The sequence below is a fragment of the Ceratotherium simum genome, chromosome 21 (genome assembly GCF_057802395.1).
Source record: "Ceratotherium simum simum isolate JZ-2026a chromosome 21, ASM5780239v1, whole genome shotgun sequence".
Lineage (NCBI taxonomy): Eukaryota > Metazoa > Chordata > Mammalia > Perissodactyla > Rhinocerotidae > Ceratotherium > Ceratotherium simum.
Window position 1 is genome coordinate 23,922,110 of NC_141920.1, and position 24,213 is coordinate 23,946,322.

At 43.9% G+C, this 24,213-nt stretch overlaps 1 protein-coding gene across 1 annotated transcript in view; it reads right to left on the reverse strand.

The window, feature by feature from the left end:
• Positions 1–15,546, reverse strand: part of CNBD2 (cyclic nucleotide binding domain containing 2) — a 44,720-nt gene extending 29,174 nt beyond the window's left edge. The window contains exons 1-4 of the mRNA XM_004430569.3: positions 15,496–15,546; positions 9,646–9,783; positions 6,961–7,014; positions 2,005–2,168 (exon numbers count right to left, since the gene is read on the reverse strand). Coding sequence (XP_004430626.2) covers positions 2,005–2,168; positions 6,961–7,014; positions 9,646–9,783; positions 15,496–15,546 — 407 coding nt within the window. The remainder of the gene's footprint in view (positions 1–2,004; positions 2,169–6,960; positions 7,015–9,645; positions 9,784–15,495) is intronic.
• Between the last annotated feature and the right edge of the window lie 8,667 nt (positions 15,547–24,213).

Here is a 24,213-nt window from a genome sequence, read left to right on the forward strand (position 1 = left end):
CAGCCATCTCGCCACCAGGAGAGGAGAGTCTGGCTGAGAAGGTGGCTTATGCAAATGAAGTGCCAAGAGATGGAGACAGACAGATGCTGGGTCCTGGTGACACTGAGCCCCTGAATCCAGCTGAGCCTGAAGCTGGAGAACCACCCCTGAACTTTTCAGATACGTAAGCCAACAATGAGTGCATTCCCTTGGGCTGGGGTTTCTGTCACTTGCGACTGGAAGCATCCTTTCTCATCTGTTAATTCCCAGTCCCGGAAATAATCAACAACTGGCAGATGGCTTTAACAACCACCACTCCTTGATCTTCACAAAAACCTATAAAATCCATATTATTATCCTGTCTTCACTGATGAGGATACTGAGGCTCAGAAAGATTAAGTGGCTTGCCTGAGGTCACGCTGCAGCAGATGCAGCATTAAATTCCAGAGCTTCTACCTCCATGATTCTTTTTCTTTCTGTGACACCATCCTGCCTGCCTTAGAGTCTTGGAGATGGTAGGGACTCACTCTTCTTCACTGGGCTAGAACAAAGCAGATGCTTCCCTCTGCCTGGAATGTCCTTGTCTACACCTCCACCAGTCAAGTCTACCTGTTCAAATGCCACCCCTTCCGTGAAACTCCTTGGCCAAGCCAGCTGGAGGATTACTTCCTGCCCTTGGCTTATAACAGATCCCGCCCAGGTCACGATGGGCCTTAATCTGTAGCTAGTTGTGATTATGTCCTAGACTGCTACCTCCGTGAAGTAAGATATCAGGGCACAAACCTAGAGGGGCCGGCCCGGTGGCACAAGCAGTTAAGTGCGTGCGCTCTGCTGTGGTGGCCCGGGGTTCGCCAGTTCGGATCCTGGGCGTGCACCAAGGATCAAGGACCAAGCGGGCGTGCACCGCTTGGCAAGCCATGCTGTGGCAGCGTCCCATATAGAGTGCAGGAAGATGGGCATGGATGTTAGCCCAGGGCCAGTCTTCCTCAGCAAAAAGAGGAAGATTGGCAGATGTTAGCTCAGGGCCGATCTTCCTCACACACACACACAAAAAAGTAAAAACAAACAAACAAAAAACAAACCTAGAGTGACCTTACATCCTAGATTTTCAAGACAGGCCTTACCTCAAATATTCTGCTAGGCTGTCCCCTTAAGCCATCGAAATGTCATGGAAATAGCAATATTTCCACACACACCTCTTAGACTTCTCTAGTACAAGGGACTTACATGGCACTTTTTGTCCCACGGACCCTTGGACAATCTGGTGAAGCCACATTTTAAATGTATAAAATAAAATATAGCAGAATTACAGTTAATAAATGTTGTTTAAAACCCAAATTTGTGATATAGCAATACATGTGCATCTTTATGAAGGCACTGAATAATAAGAGCTAGCAGTGGATCTAATAACTACCATAATTTTGAAGATGTGACGAATATAAATGAGTTTTTGAGAAATTGGCAACAATATGAATATGTGAACAAATCTGTGATTTCTTTCAGTGAAAAAGTCACAGGAATGGCTAATACTATAATGGTTTGTTACCTATATCCATGACTGAAGGAAATGATAAATTTCAATTAGAGGTTAATAAAATACAGATATAATTTTTCACTCATCCAACTTCACAGACCCTTGCCCTAGTTCCTATCTGGATGTGGGGCTTGGATTTGAGCCTCAGCTCTGCTGCCTATTATCTGGGTGACATAGGATGAGTCATTTTTCCCCTTCTGAGCCTCAGTTTCCTCATCTGAAAAATGAGGGAATTGGACCAGATCCTTTCCGAGGGTCCTACCAGATCCTCTCCAGATTCAATGGCTCCTTAATTCTGAGTGGACTCTCAATAAATGAATGAGATAAACAGTGCTGCAACCATAGCAGTAAGCACTAAGGTGAACTGACAGACGGCTTTTCACAGCGACACCCCACAGAGGGACCAGCAGACCTGCTGTGGCCTTCTCAGCCAGGCTCTTCCTGCCCAACCCAGGCCCAGCCCAGGGGCCAGGGGTGTGGCCCTCGCTGACCGTTCGAAGCGCATGACTTTGGCCAGAAGCAGCTGCAGAGTCTCTGAGCAGTTCCGGTAGCTATCCAGAAACCGCAGGAGGTTGCAGAGGGCCTGGATCTCGTGCTCCTCCCTCCAAGAAGGCTGCTTCTGTGCAATCTGAATGGCCCTGGGAGGGAAGTGACCCTGGGGAGAGAGGGCCAGAGTGACACAGAGAACCCAGCAGTTTCCCCCAGGAGCCAACAGGCCCATACTCCTGCTTTTACACTTTCCCACTCCCCATACAACAGTGGCTGACATGTAATGAGTGCTTACTGTGTGCCAGGCATTGGGATCAGCATCTTACATGCACCAGCTCACTGCATCATCACCCAGCCCAAGAAGCGAGGCATCGTTATTATTCCCATTTGACAGGTGAAGACACTCAGGCAGGATTATAACAGATCTGCTACATGCCAAGGCCCACATCCCCAACTACTGATCATCCTGCCTCTGCCATTCATTGACTGCTCCCCAGTCAATATGGGGCTCCCTGGGCTCCAGGGCCCCTCCAGGTGCCCCTCAGCACACACACACTGTAGTGAGGGGAGACCTCCCTTGCCTCAGCCTATATACCTGGCCTGCTACAGGAGACTAAGAAACAAAGAGAACCTAGAGAGACTGTTAGCTAACCCTGGTGAACCAGGACTCGTGGCCCTCTACCCATTCTCCCACCACTCCTACCTGCTGGGGAAATGGCACTGTGAGCTATTAACACCCCCACTGGCTGCCCATCGCATTTAACATAAAATCTTAACTCTGTACTGCCGCCTATAGCCCCACGTGGTCTGACTCCCCACCTCCCTACCCCCTCCAACCTCGCCACCTGCCTCTCCCTTTATTCTCTAGTCTCGAGCCTTCTACCCATCTCCTGCATGTGCCAAGCTCGCTTCTGTCTTGCAGTCCTTGCTTGGGTATTTCCTCTGCCTGGAATGTTCTTCCCCTGGATTTTCACACAGATAGGGCTGCCTCTTCCTCCTCATTCTGTTCTCAGCTCACATGCTGCCACATCCTCAGGGAATCCCTACTGGATCATCAGAGCTAAAATAGCAGGCCCCCTTCCCAGCATTCTGTAAGCTCTGAACCATTTTCTTCAAAGCATTTAATACTTTCTGAAGTGATCTTATTCCTTTTTGTTAAGGTGTATATTATCTGTCATTTCCCCACCCTACACACGCACACACACACATGCACACACACACACACACACACACACACACACACTCTAGAACTGCACTGTCCAATGTGGCAGCCAAGAGCCACATGTGGCTATTTAAGTTTAAATTAAATTAGATAAAAAATAAGTTCCACAGTCACACTAGCCCCAGTGCTCAAGAGCTACATGTGTCTGCTGGCTACAGTATTGGACAACGCAGACTATTGAACATTTCCATGATCACAGAAAGTCTACTGGGCAAAGGTGCTCTAGAACATAAGCCCCAATATAAACACGATAGTGGCCTTGTCTACCTTGTTTGCCACTCTAGAATAAAGCCTCACGTGTAGTGGGCACTCAACAAAATAAATATTTATGGAAAGAAGGCACGAATGCCGGTGGTATTACATAACAGCAATTGTCACAGAAGTAAAATGAAAGTGGGACATGGTGAATAATTCTGGACATCAGAACGACAGATCTGAAGCCTTGTACATTCACTCAGAAAGGCAATGTAGCTCAAGGATTAAAAGCACACAGGCTCTGGTGCCAGGTGCCTGGGTTTGAACCTTGGCCTGCTACTTCCTAGCTGTGTGTCCTGGGACAAGTCGCCTCTCCCTGAGACTCAGTTTCCAGCAGAAACTGTATCTATAAATAGCAGAGTCAATACGAGTAAAGAACTTACTACATGCCTGGCACACAGCAAGAGCTATGGAAGTGTTGGTCACTTTTATGGTCTGAATCCAATCTTTCTCCTTTCTAACTCTCTCTTGCTATCAATAACCCATTGGGATTTCTATCACAGGGTCTATTTATGACCAAACACAGATGCCCCTGGCTTCTATGAACCACACTGATTCTTTGGGCCCACCTGGGGCCTTAATTCCTTCAGCAAATCTTTCTCACCACCCCTTAGAGACTCCCCTCTCTGGATTCCTACAGAACTGATCCTATTTGTTATTTAACTTCCCAGGTAAGTTTCATAACCTTAACTCCAAATTAGCTCCTTAAGGGCAGGTGGGAATGTTACACAACCTAGTATTCCCCACAACCAGACAGAGATCTAGGCCTACCACAGGAGCTCAAAAAAACATCTGGAATGGCGAAAAGGGAATATAATTCAAACAGGGCCTGGGAGACGTGGCCCCCGCCTGCTTTTCAAACACCACTTCTCAGCGTTCTCACCAGCACTCACTTCAGGCCGGTAACCCCCTCGTTGTGTTCCCCTCGCATCCAGGAAGGATAAAGGAAAAAAGAGGGACTGCCCATAATCCCACCAGCCAGAATTAGCCATTAACATCTGGCAGACTTGTTTCTTGTCTTTTTCTTATGTATAAATAAAATTTTTGAAAATAACACAAATAATACATGATTATATTTTCCATTAAAAATCAGAACAATATAGATGATTAAAATCCCCTTGTACCATATCACCCCTAATCCAGATCTGCTCTCCACCACTAGAGTTTACCATTTTTATGCATTATTATATATTTAGACATGTGCCCACAGAATATATATAGAATTGTTTTGTCTTTTATTTACATAAATGTCAGACTGCAGACATCGTTCACGCAACTTGCTTTTTTCCACTCAATTTTTTAACTATGTTTTTGAAACATTGTCTCCAATGTCTCGTAATTGCTATAATAGATGAGTCTATGATTCTAAGCCTCCATAATTCTAAGGGTTCTTTTTGAAAAGTTTAGTGTTAGTAGAGTCCCGATATGGACTCTACTGAGGTTTAGTTTAGTTTAGTTTTTTTTGTGTGTGTGTGTGAGAAAGATCAGCCCTGAGCTAACATCCATGCCAATCCTCCTCTTTTTGCTGAGGAAGATTGGCCCTGGGCTAACATCCGTGCCCATCTTCCTCCACTTTATGTGGGAAGCCACCACAGCATGGCCAGACAAGTGGTGTGTCTGTGTGCGCCCGGGATCCGAACCCGGGCCGCCAGCAGCAGAGCGCGTGCACTTAACCGCTACGCCATGGGGCCGGCCCCTGAGGTTTAGTTTTTAGTCACAATCTAAGTATTGTTCTAAGGGCAGGTTATATATGTGTAAATTTGTGTGTGTGTGCACGTGTATCAGCTTGATTGAGATATAATTCACATACATATGATTCACCATTTAAAGTGTACAATTCAATGACTTTCAGTATATTCACAGAGTTGTGCAACCATCACCACAATGGATTGTAGAACCTTTTCATCACCCTAAAAATAAACCTGGTACCCATTAGCAGTCACTCAAAGGGCAGGGGTTTTTTTGTGTATGTGAGGAAGATTGGCTCTGAGCTAACATCCGTGCCCATCTTCCTCTATTTTGTATATGGGACGCTGCCACACACTGCTTGATGAGAGATGCATCGGTCTGTGCCCGGGATTCGAACCTGCAAACCCCGGGCCGTGAAAGCAGAGTGTGCAAACTTAACTGCTACGCCATCGGGCTGGCCCCAAAGGGCAGGTTTTTAAATTGAGTCTCTACTCTTCATCTCTGTGATGAGCCAGAATCAGATACTACTCATCTAAGAGGCTGAGAGGGGCCGGCCCCGTGGCTTAGCGGTTAAGTGCGTGCGCTCCGCTGCTGGCGGCCCAGGTTCGGATCCCAGGCGCGCACCGAGGCACCACTTCTCCGGCCATGCTGAGGCCGCGTCCCACATACAGCAACTAGCAGGATATGCAGCTATGACATACAACTATCTACTGGGGCTTTGAGGGGAAAAATAAATAAATAAATAAAATTATTAAAAAAAAAAAAAAATAAGAGGCTGAGAGACCTTGCCTATATGATGGATTTTTCCTTCATGCCCTCTTCTCTCCCTCTACTGCCATGCACAGAATTGTCTTCATCTCTAGAGTTCTGTGGCTCTCAGAGAGGCCCTTAGTTTCTCCCGTCTAAAGGGCAAAACTTGAGTAACCTTCAATGCCCAGTGTCAGATGCTGGCTGGTCTGGAAAGTTGAATAAACCCAGAATTTGGATGACTTAACTGTGCTTCATACAAAATAGGGCATGAGAAATTAGATCATGCCCAGGAAAGGCAGGCACCAGAGGCCACACCTTGGCTCCGAGAAGGGAAAGGGGTAAGGCAGGGTCGCACAGGTGGTCCTAGTACTGGTTAGAAAGCTCTGTTCTCCCCCTTTCCCTGAGAGAAAAACCCTGGCTATTCCAGGCCAGGGTCAAGTCAGGCCTACACTGATGAGAACTTCAGATCTTCCCTATAAATAGGTAGGCCCCTTTAAATTTTAATTAATATCCAGGATTTGGTGGGGAGAAATCAGGAAGATAACAATGATTCTCAAAATTCAGAGAACAAGTCACACAGTCCAGATATAAAGGCACTCCCTCCTCAGAATGGCCATCGGATACCCAGGTGGGGGACAGGTATGCCCAGCGTCTCTTGGAGAGTTTGGGGCAGAGCCAGAATTCACACATAGGCTAGGGCTTTTCCCACCACCCTGACTATTTCTCCTCTGTCTAGGGCTCTCACATCCTCTGCTTTGCGTTCCGCTGTTTCCCCACGGGTCCAAGTACAGGAGATCTCTTCCGCTGGTTCTGCTCAGCTATAAAGCAACAATGGGTTCAGGGGGGCTCATACTCGTGGAACGCCAGGACTGGAAGGGATCACTGAGATCAGCTATTTTATAGATAAGGAAACTAAGTGGCTAGCTCAGGGTGACACACTGGGTTGGTGGAAGAACCTGGACTAAATCCGGCTGTCCTGATGCCCAGTCAGGCCATGATGCAGAAACAAAATTCCCAGCAGCAAGATCAGAGCTATGCATACCGACTCTGCAATGAAGTCCATGGTATCAAATGTGACCCGGCCTTGCTTCTTTTTCTGAAAGAAAAGGAGGTGGGGAGAGGAAGGTGAATCAGCAGGACTGCTTCTAGAATTTTGCATCGAAACCCTTCTATGTACCTGGACCACTGTGGTAGGCAGGAAGCCATGGGAAACCTCCTACCAGCTGAGCCTCTCATGTCCACCTCTACCCAAAAGCCCCAACTCAGCACGAGACTTGGGCCCAGCATTGTGAACAGAGAGAAAGGTGGTGGCGGGGAGAGAAAGGAGGATAAAGAGAGGAAGGATGAGAGAGAAAAGGAAGAGGGAAAAGAAGCAAACAAATGGGAAAGTATAGAGGAAAAAAAGAACAGAAAAGACAGATAAAAAGGAAGGAACAAATGAAGCCAACCTTCCTTAAGTGCCTTTAAGGAGCCAGGCACGGCACATCTTCCTTATCTTACTCCATTTCATCATCAGGAGAAACCAGGTATTATTAAGCCTCATTTAGGACTTGTAAGGGGTAAAGGAACTTGCCCAAGGATCACACAATAAGTAAACGAGTAAATGCTCCTGGTCTAGAGGATGACCAGGGGGAAGAGGTGTAAGAGGTCTTAGAGATGAACTAACCCAACCCTACCTCCAAGCAGATGCAGAGAGGATGTGGGAAGAGTAGAGAAAGGGGCTGAGAGACAGGGAAAAGATATGTGGGAGGAGGTAGGGGAGAAGAGAAGGGACAAACAAGGCCCCGACCACCATCCCGGGCCAAACCAGGACCCACATTCCTGTCTCAGAGCCCACTCAGACCCTTGTCCTGTCCACCATTTATAGTTTGTTTATCTGTGTGGTGCTTCTCAGGGAGACCAATGAAGGAAAGAGGTGGTGTTCAGAAAGATCCAGATTCACATACTCCACTGAAAACCAGTCCATGGTTGTCTCCACCCCAGACCCTCAGCTCTCCGCCCAGCAGCCATATGACCCCCATAGGCTGCCCTTGAGAGGCTTCTGCTTTGCTCAAGGCCACCCTGAATAGGCAATGCTGTTAGGTTTAGCCTCACACTCCCCTGATGACAAGCCTGACTCTGGTCTTCAGCTTCCAACTGCCCAGGCATCAGCCCAAGTCTTCTGGTAACCAGACTCCCGGTTTCCACAGCCCTTCGCTTCACCACTGCATGACACCCTGAGTCAGAATGTCCTTCCTGAGAGCTAACCTCAGTCTATCAGGTTACAATTCTTCTACTCCATCCCTTCCGATCTCATGGCCCAACAATAGGGCAGAATCTGGCTACAGACTTGTTTGGTTTGGCTAACACAGTGTCTTCAAAATATACGAATTTGAATGCCTTTAGATGGGGCACACCCATCCTCTCCAGCTGGACCACAGGCCCCTACTCCCTGCTATATCTTAAACTCAACCACACACACATAGTTATATTACCTGCTGGCCCCTTGGAAACCAATCTAAGACCACCTTCCTTTCCCCCATTACTACCCCCCATAACCCTCTCCTTGGCTACTATCCTTCAGAAACCATTTTGGGAAATTTCTTGGACTGAATTGCTAGATGCAGGGACAAGGCGGGGGCTGGATCTTGACATAACGGGAAAACGGACAGGGTTGGTCCAGGAATCGGCTGGGGAAACTTTGGAGCCCCGGATGGTGAAGATACCTTTGGGGAACCAGAACAAGTCAACAGAATGGTGATCAACTTTTCTGATCCAAAAAGGGGTTTATGATCTACAACTGGGATAAAATATTTGAAACTGGGACCTTCTAGAAAATCTAGAAAGCATGGTCACCAGAGTGAACAGGGCCCTGTGAATGTTCTCTTCTTGTTTAAGTGGGGTAACAGGAAAGAAGGCAGAAAAGATGAATAGTTGGTGGGCCTTCAGAAAGCCCGGACTTAGGGCCGGCCCTGTGGCTTGGTGGTTAAGTGCGCGCGCTGCGATGCTGGTGGCCCGGGTTCGGATCCCGGGTGCGCATCGAGGCACCACTTCTCCGTTCATCCTGAGGCCGAGTCCCGCATACAGCAACTAGAAGGATGTGCAGCTACGACATACAACTATCCACTGGGGCTTTGGGGGGAAAAAATAAAAAAAATAAAATAAAATAAAATAAAAATAAAAAAAAAAAGAAAGCCCGGACTTCATTGTGACTCCTGTATTTCTTCTGGCTCTTTTGATCACTGTTGGAATGGAGATGGCTTTTCTTCCCCACTCCCGATGTTTCTTTCCACATAGAGGGAGTTGTACGAGTAGAACACTACTAGCGCTTCTCCTTTCACATTGAGAAGGAGTGACTTAAACTCCTTGGTGAATTCGGAAGGTGAAACTGGGCATGACCATCCCCTTCTCCTTCCCTCTGAGCCCACACTCTGCCCTGCCTTTCTCTGCTGTGAGTTTAGAGCAGGAGGCCCTGGGACTGCAGTGGAGGCCTGCCTTGCTCCAGCACTGCCTGTGACGGGGTGTGTAAGGCTGTCTAATTCTGGGGTTCAGTACTAGGTAACCCTCTCGCTTGATGATACAAGTCACTTTCTCCAATATAAGTCTCATCATTAATAAAACTGACAGTTGGGTCTCTCATCTGCTTTCCCTTTGTCTTCTCTCAGTTGGCTCAGTTGGGCTGGGAAGTGGGGTACTATTTATCGGACCCCCTTAAGCCCTCATAATCCTGCTAAGCCCAGCTGCTTACATCCCAGAAGGAGAAGATAGGGTGCCTTCTGTGAGTAGTCTCAATGATCTGATATTCCCGGAATCCCCTAAGGCCTTGGCGGAATATTTTACACACTCGGATCATCACAACAATATCCATGGTGAGCTGGTACAGCCCCTGTGGAAACAAAACACAAGATCAGCGGAAACCCTCTGTTTTCAGCAGTCAACAGCAGGCTGGATAGCGCTGAACAAGGTGAAATGTAACAGGACTAAATGCAGTGGTGTGCTGGGGCGATGGTTACATTTTAAAGAAGTTTTCAAGCCTGTGGAAACCATGTTGTTTGAAATTGGCCATGGGAGGAGTACTTATACCACAGAAACTCGCAACTACTACAAATAGGGGCATCTCCCTCCCCAGGAGCCAGGTGTTAAAACATTCACCAGCATCACTCTAGTTAAATGTCAAGTCCTTCACTTCAGTCCAGAAAATAAAGGGTACAAGTAATGGCAGGCAGTGAGGGATGATGCATAGAGCCTGCATTTTGGAATCAGATGGATCTGAGGGAAGAATGAATGGTCAGAGAGATGTAACATTGCTGGCTTTGAATACAGAGGAAGGGGGCCATGAGCCAAGGAATGTGGGTGGTCTCTAAAAGCTAGAAAAGTCAAGGAAATAGATTCTTCCAAAGGAAAGCAGCCCAGCTGACACCTTGATTTTAGTCCAGGGAGAGCTGTGCCAGCCCTTGAGTCTACATAAGATAATAAATCTGTGTTGTTTTAAGCCACTAAATTGTGGTAATATGTTACAGCAGCAATAGAAAATTAATGTAACACCTAATCCAAGATGGGCCATCCTATCTTTTCCCTGGGAATTTGGAATTAGAACTGAGAACAAATCAGCTTCTCCATCCCAAAGTGAATTTGGGAGTAAAGGCAGTCACTCTCTACTTGCCAAGTAAATACAGGGGGTAGGGAAACAGTTCAACACCAAAGAGACAAATCCAGAATGTGAAACAATCTACAAGTCAACTAACTCAGTTTCTTCAAAAAGTTAATTTCATGAGAAAAAAAAAAACAAGTGGTGAGGGCTGTTTTAGATTAAGACTCAAGATACATACAAATAAATGCAAAATATGAACCTTGATTGGATCCTGATTCATAATAACAAGCTGGAAAAGATGTTTCAGGGACAAATAAGGAAATTAAATATGACTGGCTATTTGATGATATCAGAGAATTAGTGTTAATTTTCTTAGCATTATAGTGATATTGTGGTTATGTCCTCATTTTTAAGAAAGAAGTGTCATAAAGTATGCAACTTACTTTCAAATGATTCAGCAAACACATGCCCATGCACGCGCACATGCACAAATACATAAAGGCAATATGGCAAAATGGTGATTGTTAGATCTAAGGGGTGATCCTTATATATATTTCAACTTTCGTGTTTGAAAATATCCATAATTAAAAAAACACAAAAACTAAAAACTTTTGTGTATTAACTTCTGTTTATAAGGACATCATAAACAAAATGAAAAGATCAACTACAGACTGGAAGAATATATTTGCCATGCACATCATCGACAAAGGATTACTATCCAGAATTACAAAAGATCACTATTACAAAGGATTACTATCCAGACTTTTTTTTAATTAAAAAATTTCTACAAACCAAAAGAAAAATACAAATAGGCCAATAGAAAAATGAGTAAAGGATATGAACAGGTATTTCAAAGGGAAAACTCAAATCACCACTAAATAATGAAAAGATTCTGAACATCACTAGAAATAATGGAAATGTACATTAAATTAACAAGATACCATTTTACACTTATCAGAACAGAGAAATGGGAAACATGGCACAACTATGTTGGAGAGCAATTTGGCAACATTTTAAAAAGTTGAGGATGTGTGTACTTTACAATCAAGGAATTATATGCACTTATATATACACTGTAGAGAAACTCACACATGTGCACAAGAAGATAGCATGAGGGCCGGCTCCGTGGCTTAGCGGTTAAGTGCGCGCGCTCTGATGCTGGCGGCCCGGGTTCGGATCCCGGGCACGCCCCGAGGCACCACTTCTCCGTCCAACGCGAGGCCGAGTCCCACGTACAGCAACTAGAAGGATGTGAACCTATGACATGCAACTATCTACTGGGGCTTTGGGGGGAAAAAAATGAGTAAATAAAATCTTTAAAAAAAAAAAAGAAGATAGCATGAGGATGACCGTGGTACATTTTTATCAGCGAAAAGCTAAAAACAGCTGAAGTGTCTGCCCATCAGCAGAGGAAATGCATCAACACATTACAGATTGAACATAGCACCAGAACTGTGTGTGTCAATGTGGGTAAACCTCACACATAATTTTGAGTGGAAAAAAGATGAAATACGATGCCATTTTTTAAAATGTGCCGCATAACTATAGTTGCTTGTGGCTACATACATATGTAATAAAATTTAAAAATATAGATAGGAAGGGTACATAGCAACCTCAGGAAAGTGGTTACCAGTGAGGAGAAAGGGAGTGGGATGATGAGGAGCTTGACCGGTAACTGTAATATTTTCTTTAAAAATTATACATCTAGAAGACATAGAGAATCTGAATAGATCAATCACAAGTAAAGAGATTGAAACAGTAATCAAAGACCTCCCAAAAAATAAAAGTCCACGACCAGATGGCTTCTCTGGAGAATTCTACCAAACATTCAAAGAAGATTTAGTACCTATCCTTCTCAAACTATTCCAAAAAATTGAGTAAGACGGAACACTTCCTAACACATCTTACAAGGCCAACATCACTCTGATCCCAAAAGCAGACAAGGACAACACAAAGAACGAAAATTACAGGCCAATATCACTGATGAACGTAGATGCAAAAATCCTCAACAAAATATTGGCAAACCAAATACAGCAATACATCACAAGGATCATACACCATGATCAAGTGGGATTTATACCAGGGACACAGGGATGGTTCAACATCCACAAATCAATCAGTGTGATACACCACATTAACAAAATGAGGAATAAAAACCACATGATCATCTCAATAGATGCTTAGAAAGCATGTGACAAGATCCAACATCCATTTATGATAAAAACTCAACAAAATGGGTATAGAAGGAGAGTACCTCAACAAAATAAAGGCCATATTGACAAACCCACAGCCAACACAAGCTCAATGGAGAAAAACTGAAAGCCATCTCTCTGAGAACAGGAACAAGACAAGGGTGCCCATTCTTGCCACTCTTACTCAACATAGTACTGGAGGTTTTGGCCAGAGTAATTAGACAAGAAAAAGAAATAAAAGGTATCCAAATTGGCAAGGAAGAAGTGAAACTCTCGCTGTTTTCAGACAACATGATTTTATAAGAAAACTCTAAAGAATCCATTGGCAAACTATTAGAAACAATCAACAACTACAGCAAAGTTGCAGGGTACAAAATCAACTTACAAAAATTAGTTGCATTTCTATACTCTAATAACAAACTAACAGAAAGAGAACTCAAGAATACAATCCCATTTACAATCACAACAGAAAGAATAAAATATCTAGGAATAAATTTAACCAAGGAGGTGAAAGACCTATACAATGAAAACTATAAAACATTATTGAAAGAAATCGATGATGACATAAAGAAATAGAAAGATATTCCATGCACTTGGATTGGAAGAATCAATATAGTTAAAATGTCCATACCACCTAAAGCAATCTACAGATTCAATGCAATCCCAATCAGAATCTCAATGACATTCTTCATGGAAATAGAACAAAGAATACTAACATTCATATGGGGCAAGAAAAGACTCTGAACAGCTAAAGTAATCCTGAGAAAAAAGAACAAAGCTGTAGGCATCACAATCCCTGACCTCAAAATACACTACAAAGCTATAGTAATCAAAACAGCACGGTACTGGTACAAAAACAGACATATAGATCAATGGAACAGAATTGAAAGCCCAGAAATAAAACCACACGTCTACGGACAGCTAATCTTAGACAAAGGAGCTAAGAACACAAAATGGAGAAAGGAAAGTGTCTTCAATAAATGGTGGTGGGAAAACTGGACAGCCACATGCAAAAGAATGAAAGTAGACCGCTATCTTTTGCTATACACAAATATTAACTCAAAATGGATTAAAGCCTTGAAGGTAAGACATCAAACCATAAAACTCCTAGAAGAAAATATAGGCAGTACACTCATTGACATTGGTCTTAGAAGGATCTTTTCAAATACCATGTCTACTCAGGGAAGGGAAACCAAAGGAAAAATAAACAAATGAGATTTCATCAGACTAAAGAGCTTCTGCAAGGCAAAGGAAACCATGAAAAAAACAACCCACTAACTGGGAGAAAATATTTGCAAATCACATATCTGACAAGGGGTTAATTTCCAAAATATATAAAGAACACATACAACTCAACAACAAAAAAACAAACAACCCGATCAAAAAATGGGCAGAGGATATCAACAGACATTTTTCCAAAGAAGATATACAGATGGGCAACAGGCACATGAAAATATGTTCAACATCACTAATCATCAGGGAAATCCAAATCCAAACTACAATGAGATATCACCTTACACCTATTAGAATGGCTGTAATCACCAAGACAAAAAACAACAAATGTTGGAGAGGATGTGGAGAAAAGAGAACCCTCATACACTGCTGGTGGGAATGCAAACTGGTGCAGCCACTATGAAAACAGCATAGAGATTTCTCAAAAAATTAAAAATAGAAATACCATACAACCCAGCTATCCTACTATTGGGTATTTATCCAGAGAACTTGAAATCAACAATTTAAAGAGACTTACGCACCCCTATGTTCATTGCAGCATTATTCACAATAGCCAAGACATGGAAGCAACTCAAGTGCCCATCGACAAATGAATGGATAAAGAAGATGTGGTATATACATACAATGGCATACTACTCAGTCATAAAAAAAGACAAAATCGTCCCATTTGCAACAACATGGATGGACCTTGAGGGTATTACGTTAAGCAAAATAAGCCAGACAGAGAAAGACAAACACTGTATGATTTCACTCATATGTGGAAGATAAACTAACACCGGGACAAAGAGAACAGATTAGTGGTTACCAGAGGGGAAGGGGGTGGGGGGTGGACATAAGGGGTAAAGGAGCACATATATATGGTGACTTACAAATAATAATGTACAACTGAAATTTCACAATGTTATAAACTATTATGACCTCAATTTAAAAAAAGAGCAAAATAAAACATCTATCCAGCCAAAAAAAAATTATATATCTAAAGGAAACATGGGTAAAGGCTTTATTAATAAAATTAATGTTTGTCAAATACAATTTGCCATTGTCAGGCACTATTTAAGCCCTTTATACAAACTGACTCATTTAATCCTCAACAATAAACCTGTGCAGTAGGTACTAATATTATCGTCACTCTTTGCAGAGAAAACAGGCACAGCAAATCAAGTAACTTGCCTAATACTAATATAAGTCACATGACTAATAGGTGATAGGGGTTTGAACCCAGGTAGTCTGGCTCCAAAGTCCCTAAGTTTAACCTATTACTAGACCCTGCTGCTTGGCCTTATTCTCTCTGGATCTCATAATAGCAGGAAGGGCAGGTACAGAGCAGGACTCAGGGGCTCAGAGTGTAGCCTGTGACTTGCCCAGTGTCGAGGGGGTAGTAGGCTACAGGGCAGGGGTCAGAAATCAGTCTTTCTGAAGCCTAATCTGAAACTCTATCCTTTGTGCCCATGCTGTGACTCCAAAAGCTACAGGGTGGCCACCCTCATCCAAGGCCCCCGCCTACACCTGCCTCTCCCTTCCTCAAATCATCTGTCTGTTCAGTCTTCCACTCTTCCCTCCCAGGGCCCTTGACACTCCTCACCAGTTCCTTCTTCAGGACCTGCCACGAATGAGACACCAGATATCTCCTCATGGTGCCTAAGTTAGCAAATGGCACAACTAGCCCCTTTGCCTTTCAAGGGTAGGACCACAAATCCTTCCCCAAGAATACAGTTATACTAGAAACAAATAGCTTCCGTTAGTGGCAAGGTAAGAGCTCCTCTCCACTTCTTTACCCTACCAACAGCAGCTGGAAGCCTTGTCCCGAGAAAAATCTCATCCTCAGAATCTCCTTATGTCACAGTGGAGGATTCTGGAAGGAAGAGAGGGCAGTGGAAAGGAACTGGAATCTGGGAATCTAACATTTATGGAGTACTCACTCATAGGCACTATCTTAGTTAATCCTCACAACTACCACAAAGTGAGGGACCTCACACCCACTCCATATATGAGGCAACTGAGGCTCAAAGTGGCTAAATGACCACCAGAGTCATGGAGCCACCTTTAAGAAAGTAGGAGGCATCTGGGCTGGGGGCAAGGGCATCCAACACTCAGCCTGGGGACCACTCTGAGGCTTAGAACTTGGAGACCCTGGAGCATAGGTGCACGGTCCTGTCCTATAAATCTTAAATCAGTAAATCAGGAACATTCAGCAAACCGGAAGTCCTCAACCAAATGGGGTGCCAAGTGTTGAAAGGAACTTGGTGACTGGAACTCAATGACTCTGGGGTCCTTCAAAAGCAGAGAAGAATACAGAGTCTAAAGTACTTTTTTCTACTAAAGATGGCAGTTGATAATCCCAATTTGCTCTTGTACAAGAATCCTCAGTGAAAAACTATGACTTCAAGCATTGTCTGATTTGCCATTCCTATCCAGCTAGGCCTATCTGCCAACCCTCCCCCAAGTGACAGCCAAATGGAAGGTGCTGAAAATAGTGAAGACAGCTAGACAGCTGGGAAGAAAGACCCAGGCTCTGAATTACTAAATTCAAAGGCCGTCTCTCCTGGGGTGAGACACTAACCACTTACAGAGGTGAGCAGAGATAGAACTGTTTTTTTTCTCCCCTTACCAGGAGAAAAGATGCAAAGAACTCAGGGAGACACAGAGGAAGAGAAAATTTCAGAAAAAGAGAGAGAGAAGCACTGTGGAGTTTTTGCCTCCCCTACCACAGACCCGGTGTTGAAGGAAATACAAGGAGATCCCCTACAGAAGTTTAGGGGGGTTCTGAGAGAAACTCCTAGGCATGAGGAAGGCAAGAGAGATGGTGGGAAATGGCTGTGGACGGGGGGTGTCCCATCAGTCCTCTGAGTTGCCTGAGGATCCAGGTGACATGGAGAGGACCCAGACTAATGAGAGGAAGCACAGGATCCCAAGAAGTAGGACCAAGAACCTGATGAGACACCAAAGGTAGATACTCCCAACCTCACCTCTTGCCAGCTTCAGTTGTATAATTTCCCTGCGAACTAGATCAGTGTTGGGGAGGAAGAGGCAAGCTGTTTGTAGAGCTCTGAACTGGCCTAAGATGAGTCAATAAGCCTGAAATTACATCCCCTCAAAATTACTGGATTGGATTTCAATCTACCTGAATACATCTAAATTAAGTTGTCTGCTAGAAGGCAGGCTAGGGACTCAGAGTCAGACATTAACATCAGTTCTATAAATTAAGAAAATGCCACTTCTGTCCCAGTTCCTAATCTTATAAGTGAACTGTTACAGAGTAGAACATCAGAAAGAGCACTGGTCCTATTCCTATGTGATTCTGGGTAAATCACTTAACCACGTTGGGCCTCATTTTCCTACTTATAAAATGGAGTTAGAGTCAATTTCACAAATAATTTCTTTTCAAGGTAAGATCCTTATTGTTTTGCTAACTATGAAAGTTATGCAACAAATGTTTATAGAGCTCCAACTACGTACAAAGCATGAAAAGGTGAATAAGACGCGGTCCCTGCTTATGAGGAGTTCACAATATGGTGGGGAGGGAGAACGCTTCTGCAGCCATAAGAGAAAATCTCAGTATAATAAAGCTATCAAGATACATGGAGAAAGCGCAGGGCCTGTTCAGGGAGCATGAGATGTGGCTGGCAGGTGAGATGCCCAGGAGGCGTGGCAGGAAGTGAAGTTGAGCTGGCCGAGGCCACAAAGCAGCCACCCATGCACCACACTGAGCTTGCAGACGGCTTTACTTGACCTGCATGGTGTTTTGGTTAGAATATCATCAAAATTTAACTTGCTTATCTTTGTTGGGGGATGGGCCCTCCAATTCACCGAAGTCCTCGCTTCACACAGCTATTACTTGCCAGGCATGATACCTATTGGCAATCCCCAGTATAGGATCTATCTGACCTCCTTCAGCTGTAAAATCCTTTGACTATAATCAGAGGTTGCAAAATGGTGGTCCACAGGCCATGCCTACCCTGCTGGCATGTTTTGACAGAGTTTTTTAAAAATTTGAATTAGGTATCAACACTTAAATACAGGGATTTTATGGAAAACTTTCCAGGAAAACATAATTTATTAATGTGGTCCCAATAGAAACCATCGACATAGAATAATTTTCAGAGAAGAAAAAGAGAAAGTTGTAAAAGAACTCTCTCACCACCACTACCAAAAAAGAAAAATGTATTAGGTCCTGAAGTTTTCATAGGCAACTTCAGATAATCTTGTTTCTCAAACTGTCCCAGAGCATAAAAAGAAGGAAAAATACCCAATTCTTTTTGTGAATTAAGGAGACTACTGACACTAAAACCTGATGAAGAGTGTATAAAAAAAGAAAGCTAGAGATTCGTTTCCTTTTCCTTGAATATTGTTTTAAAACTCTTAAATAAAATACAAGAAAAAAGAATATAATAGCACATTTAAAAATAACCTATCACCCCAGGAATGCAAATATGGTTAATAAAGAATCCATAAATATAATCAGTTATGTTAGCATGGCTAAGGAGAAAAATCACCTGATCTTCATACATTAAAAAAAATTTTTTTGACAGAGGCATGTTCATGAACATGTCACTCTTGTGGGCAACAGGGGTTCCAACGTGCTGGGCCTTAGTGAGACTGCCCAGAGCCTGCCTCAGAGCTGTCTCATTGGTTGAGGGCTGCTCCCAGAGGCATTCATCGCCAGCATTTCAGGGCTGAGCAACCCAGAGGCCAGAGAAAGCCCTTGACAAGGGTGCTTAGAGCAGGAAGCCATCATGTCAGCCTATGCGGAAATGGCAAGAGCCAAGAAGACCCAGAGGGTTAAAGCCATAGAGAATTCCTGGGGCTGCAGATCTCAGCAAGAGTTGGCAAAGTTGGGAGTTCTCCAAAAAAGGTGGTGCACTTGAAGGCAGAACCAACAGCACTTTCTATACAACATTGGGATCATGAGGTAAGAGCTGACTCCGGGAGCTCCTCTGCTGCCACCAGCCCCAAGGAGCAGCAGGGCACGAGGGCTGACCAGGGAAACACACTTTTGCAACCCTGTTGCTACCAAGTTCCATCTGCCAGGAAGAGAAAGGGCTAAACCAATTCCCTCACACAAACCCCGTCTTAAGGAGCTTCTCTATGAACCCGAGAGACTTTCCGTCAGCCTTCTCCATCCACAGTCCCTTCTCCATCCACGACGCCAATAATAGCTGGTCCAGGAAGAACTCATTTCATATAAAGGGGAGTTATAGGAAAAAGTAAATAGCACCAGACCTATATAAATATATTACCAAAAAAGTGGGAGAGGGAGGCAGGGAAAGAGAAAAACAAACAGCAGATGAAAGGCATTCACTACAAAAAAACTAACATGAAAGAGACGATAATCACCAACAGCAAAGAACTCAAAGGGCTTAATGAATTTTAAAACAAGAGATCAAAGCAAAGATGCACTAGTTCAAAGAAGAGAAGATGAGAAAACCGGAAGAGAAGGCATTGGCAGAGCTCAGGAAAGAAGTGTTTTTTAAAAAAACCATCTCAGAAGTGAAGGTCATTTCAGAAGCATCAAAAAGGAAGCTAGCCTTGCTGAATACAGATAGGATTGCAAAAAGCAAGTAAAGGAGTTGGAAACGAACAATTAAAAAGGAACCAAGAAATAATATAGCTAACAAGCATGGAGATATAGAGGCATGGGAGGTAACATAAGTACATGAGTTTCTTCAACTTTTATAGCTGTAAATCTTTTTCTTCCTGGTTTTATTGCGATACAGTTCACATATAACATTGTATTAGTTTAAGGTGTGCAACATAATGACCTGATATATGTCTATACTGTGAAATGATTGCCATAATAAGTTTAGTTAACATCCATCACCTCACATAATTACAATTTGTGTGTGTGTGTGATGAGAACTTTTAAGAGTTGTAAATCTTAAGACACCTTTTAAACCTGATAAACCAAGAAACAGATGTATAAGCATATGTATTTAAAGATATAAAGGGAACTAACAATAATAATCAATTAAGACTGGCCAGGAAAAGATGAAAAAAGTATAACAATGACTCTTTTTTGACTTTTGAATTATAGGTAGAAATATACATATCTAGCACCCATTCAAAATGAATGAATCGGGGCTGGCCCGGTGGCGTAGTGGTTAAGTTCCTGTGCTCTGCTTCGGTGGTCCTGGATTCATGGGGTTAGATCCTAGGACCTATGCACGGCTTATCAAGCCATGCTGTGGCAGGCATCCCACATATAAAGTGGAGGAAGATGGGCACGGATGTTAGCCCAGGGCCAATCTTCCTCAGCAAAAAGAGGAGGATTGGCAACAGATGGTAGCTCAGGGCTAATCTTCCTCACAAAACAAAACAAAAAAACCCCAAAACTGGTGAAATCTGAATAAACTCTGTGGATTGTATTGATGTCAGTTTCCTGGTTTTGAGATTGTACTATAGTTATGCAAGATGTTCCCATTGGGGAAAAGTGGGTGAAGCGTGCATGAGACCTCTCTGTACTATTTTGGCAACTTTCTATGAATTTATAATTATTTCCAAATAAAAAGCATTAAAAAAAAAAAAGATATCCAGGCTTCTGTTCCATAACCCCCAACAGCATGCCATGAAAAGACACCAGAGTTTCTTTCCGAAAGAGTCTCAGAATCATATTAGAGCTCTCCCTTCACAAGGACGGTCTGCAATCCACTGCTCATCCTCTTTCCTTTAAACAACATTTACGGAGGGTCAACTGGGAGTCAGGCCTTGTGCTGGAAGCTAAGTGATATGTGATGAATGATTTATGATCCCTCCCCAAGTGAGCTCCCAACCTAGTCCTAACAAAATGGCTTAATATGACAAGAGCATTGGACTAGAGATCAAAAGAATTCTGTCCTCATGGAACAACTTACTAGTTTTTTGATTTTGGACCAATCCTTTATCTCTTGGTGTCTTGATTTCTTAACCTGCAAAATTCAGGAGAATGAAATACATATAAATATATATTTTAAACTTAATCTGGCCCCTCTGGGTGGGTTCAAGGATATCTGGAAATTACCTGAAATTGTATGCAGAAGTACGTAAGTGCATCCCTCTTCTAAGAAGAGGGATTATAACTTTTTTTTTTTCAGATTCTGGGGGCTTACTGACCCATAAAGAGTTTAGAAGAACTGAATTGGATTTTTGGATTTAATCTCTAAGGCCCCTTCCATTCTAACATTCCACAATTCTAATATATCTCATAGATCTTTCCTTACATCTCTAACATGTATTCTATGATTCCAATAGGGATAGAAGAAATGGACTAGAGATCTAACATTCCGTGATTCCAAGTACCACCAGAGTTCATTCTCTTTCCCGAGAGGACAGGATTCAATGTTTCAACATAGAATTCCGGGCTTTTTATGATTTAACCTCCAACTGACCTTCCAACATCAGCTCTCACCCCTTCCCCAGACCCTAACCACTTCTCTCTCTAGCAATTTCCACAAAGTTTTGCTCCCACTCACTTTGTGTCTTGGTACAGACAGTGCCTTTTACCTGGAATGCCCCTAACTCCACCTTGTTTCTTCTTGAGTCTGTCAACTTAGAAAAAAGAGGCAACTGCAAAAACAAAAACAAAAGGAGAACGTTTATTTGGGGTCTTAGAATTGCAATTTGGGGAGCACAGGTACTGGCAGCAGCCAGAAAAGTGTCCCCCTGAGGAGTAAAAGTCTGGAGTTTTTATTAGCAAAAAAGAGAGGCCAGAGCAATTACCTGAGCTGTTTGTTAGGGAGGGTAAATTATGTTACCGTTCATTGGCTTACTCAAAGACGTATTGCTGCTACCAGAAAAAGTATAGTCTTTGGGCCAGCCCAGTGGCCTAGTGGCTAAGTGTGTGCGCTCCGCTTCGGCGGGTCGAGGGTTCGCACTTTCGGATGCTGGGCGCGCACCGATGCACCACTTGTCAACCCATGCTGTGGCGGCGTCCCATATAAAGTGGAGGAAGATGGGCATAGATGTTAGCCCAGGGCCAGTCTTCCTCAGCAAAAAGAGGAGGATTGGCATCAGATGTTAGCTCAGGGCTGATCTTCCTCACACACACAAAAAAAGTATAGTTTTGCATAGTCCTTCAGAAAGTCGTTTCTCAGCAAATAACTCCCTTTTGACAAGTCACAAGGTCAGCAGAGTTTCATATTTTTAACAAGATGGAGTCCATGGTACAAAATGGAGTCACTGTTATCAACTCATTTCACAAGTTTCAGTTTGAAGGTACTCTCCCCCGTGAAGCCTTCCACCACCCCTCCTCCCTCAAGTAGGGTTGGGCGTGCTCCCTTAGCCCTGGATACTGACTGCCTGTTACACAGGGAATAGGACTGCTGGTTCATCAGGGCAGCAAGCCCAACTGCCAGAGGCCAGACAAAGGAAACAAAGGCTTCAACTAGTAGGTATAACAAACTCTAGGCCCCTTTTTTCCCACCTTCGAAAAGAAAATAGAGAAAAATACCAGCTCTGAGGAAAACAACAACCTGAGAGCATTAGCAAATGCAAACAACATTCTATTTCAGAGGACAATAGGGTGTGGTGGGGACTGAGGCCAAGTGTGACAGAGTATCTTGTCTAAAGGAAGGAGACTCAACTCAGCTCCAGCTGATTGTTGACTGGCAGGTATGTGGGTCGGTCCAGTGTGGCCAGCTCATCCACTTTTCAAGTAAGGTTGGAAATCCAGATTTGCACGTGAAATTTCCCAATTTTTACATCAGTAACTAAAAAACATTAAAGACTCAGTGCAATGACTTTCAAGGTTTTCGGGTTCTGGAAAGTGTTCTGTGAGAATCCACTTCTATTCACCCAAAAGAGCACATCCTATGTGAGAGGCAAGTTTTTTTATCAGGGCCACTGGTGTGTTGAGGGTCATTAAACAGGTCCATTCATTCTGCACAGAGCTCAAAGGGACTGCAAAGGCCATACAAAACCTTTCATATGGGGCCCCTGTCTCTCTCTGGGCCCTAGTTTCCCTATCCGTAAAATGGGGATACAAAATATATTTGAGTCACCTGTTAGAATACATTACTTACTGAAGGGCTATCAGAACCACATGCTTTACCTACATCATCTCACTGAAGTCTCATAACTTCTATGAGGTAAGTTCTATTACATCCATATTTTACAGATAAGAAAACTGCAGCTCAGAGATAGCAAACAATTTACCTAATGAAGATAATAGCAAACATTTAAAAAGCCCTTTCTTTCCAAGGTCTTTACTAATTTAATCCTCTCAACAACTCTGGCCTAGGCCAACTAAACTCTGCAATGGGGATTTGGGGATTCAGCCTGACTCCAACACCCCAGCACAGTGCTGTTCAACAGAAATATAATGTACACCACATATGTAATTAAAATTTTTCTAATAGCCACATTTAAAAAGTGAAATGACACAAGTGAAATTAACTTTAATAATATACTTTATTTGACCCAATATATGCAAAACATTATCATTCCAACATGTAATCAATATAAAAAATTGAGGTATTTTACATTATTTTTTTCATACTAAGTCCCACGTGTATTTTACATTGCAGCACATCTCAATTGCGACTAGTCACATTTCAAGGGCTCGGTAAGCACATGTGGCTAGTGGCCACCATACAGGGCAACAACGCATTTACAGTCTATTTACTAATCCTAAAGTTAAAAGCAGAACCCACAGAGCCACCTGTCCACTGGTTTCAGAGGACACACAAAAAAGTAACAATAGCAAAGAGTTCTTGAGCATTTACTTTGTGCCACGGGAAGGGCAGGTTTTACCACGTGTGTGGAGGACCTAACACACGTTATGTTTTGTCATCCTGGAAACAAGGCGAGTGCTACCGCCCTCCTCTTTCGACTAAGGGAGAGACCTCTCCCGACTCGGGCCCTCCCCCAGTGCCCGACCGCCGTCCTGGGGTCCCGCTCCCGCCACCAGCCGGGCGCCAGCCCCCGCGAGCCCGTGGCTCGCCATCATCCTCATCAGGGTCGAGAGGCGCGCACCTCCAGGGCGATGCGATCGTAGTGGATAAGGACCCCTTTCGGCTCCTCCTCCTTCGGCGACGGCGACGGCGACGGCGACTCCGACTCCTCCCTCTCCTCCTCCAACTCCTCCTCCTCGAACTGGTGCACGGAGGCGCCACCATCCCGAGGAGTCCACCATACACTTGGATTGGCCTTCCGCTCCGCGGTCGCAGCCGCCGCCGGACGCGACTCGCGAACGCGAGGGGGCGCCACGTCCGGGAGCCGGGACGCAGCTCTCAGACGCTCGCGCGCCGAGCTCTGCATGGAGAAGCCCTCGGCGACTTCCGCTTCCGGCCGCCCCAGGCGCTGAGCTGGTGCTGGCAGCCTCGGCGCG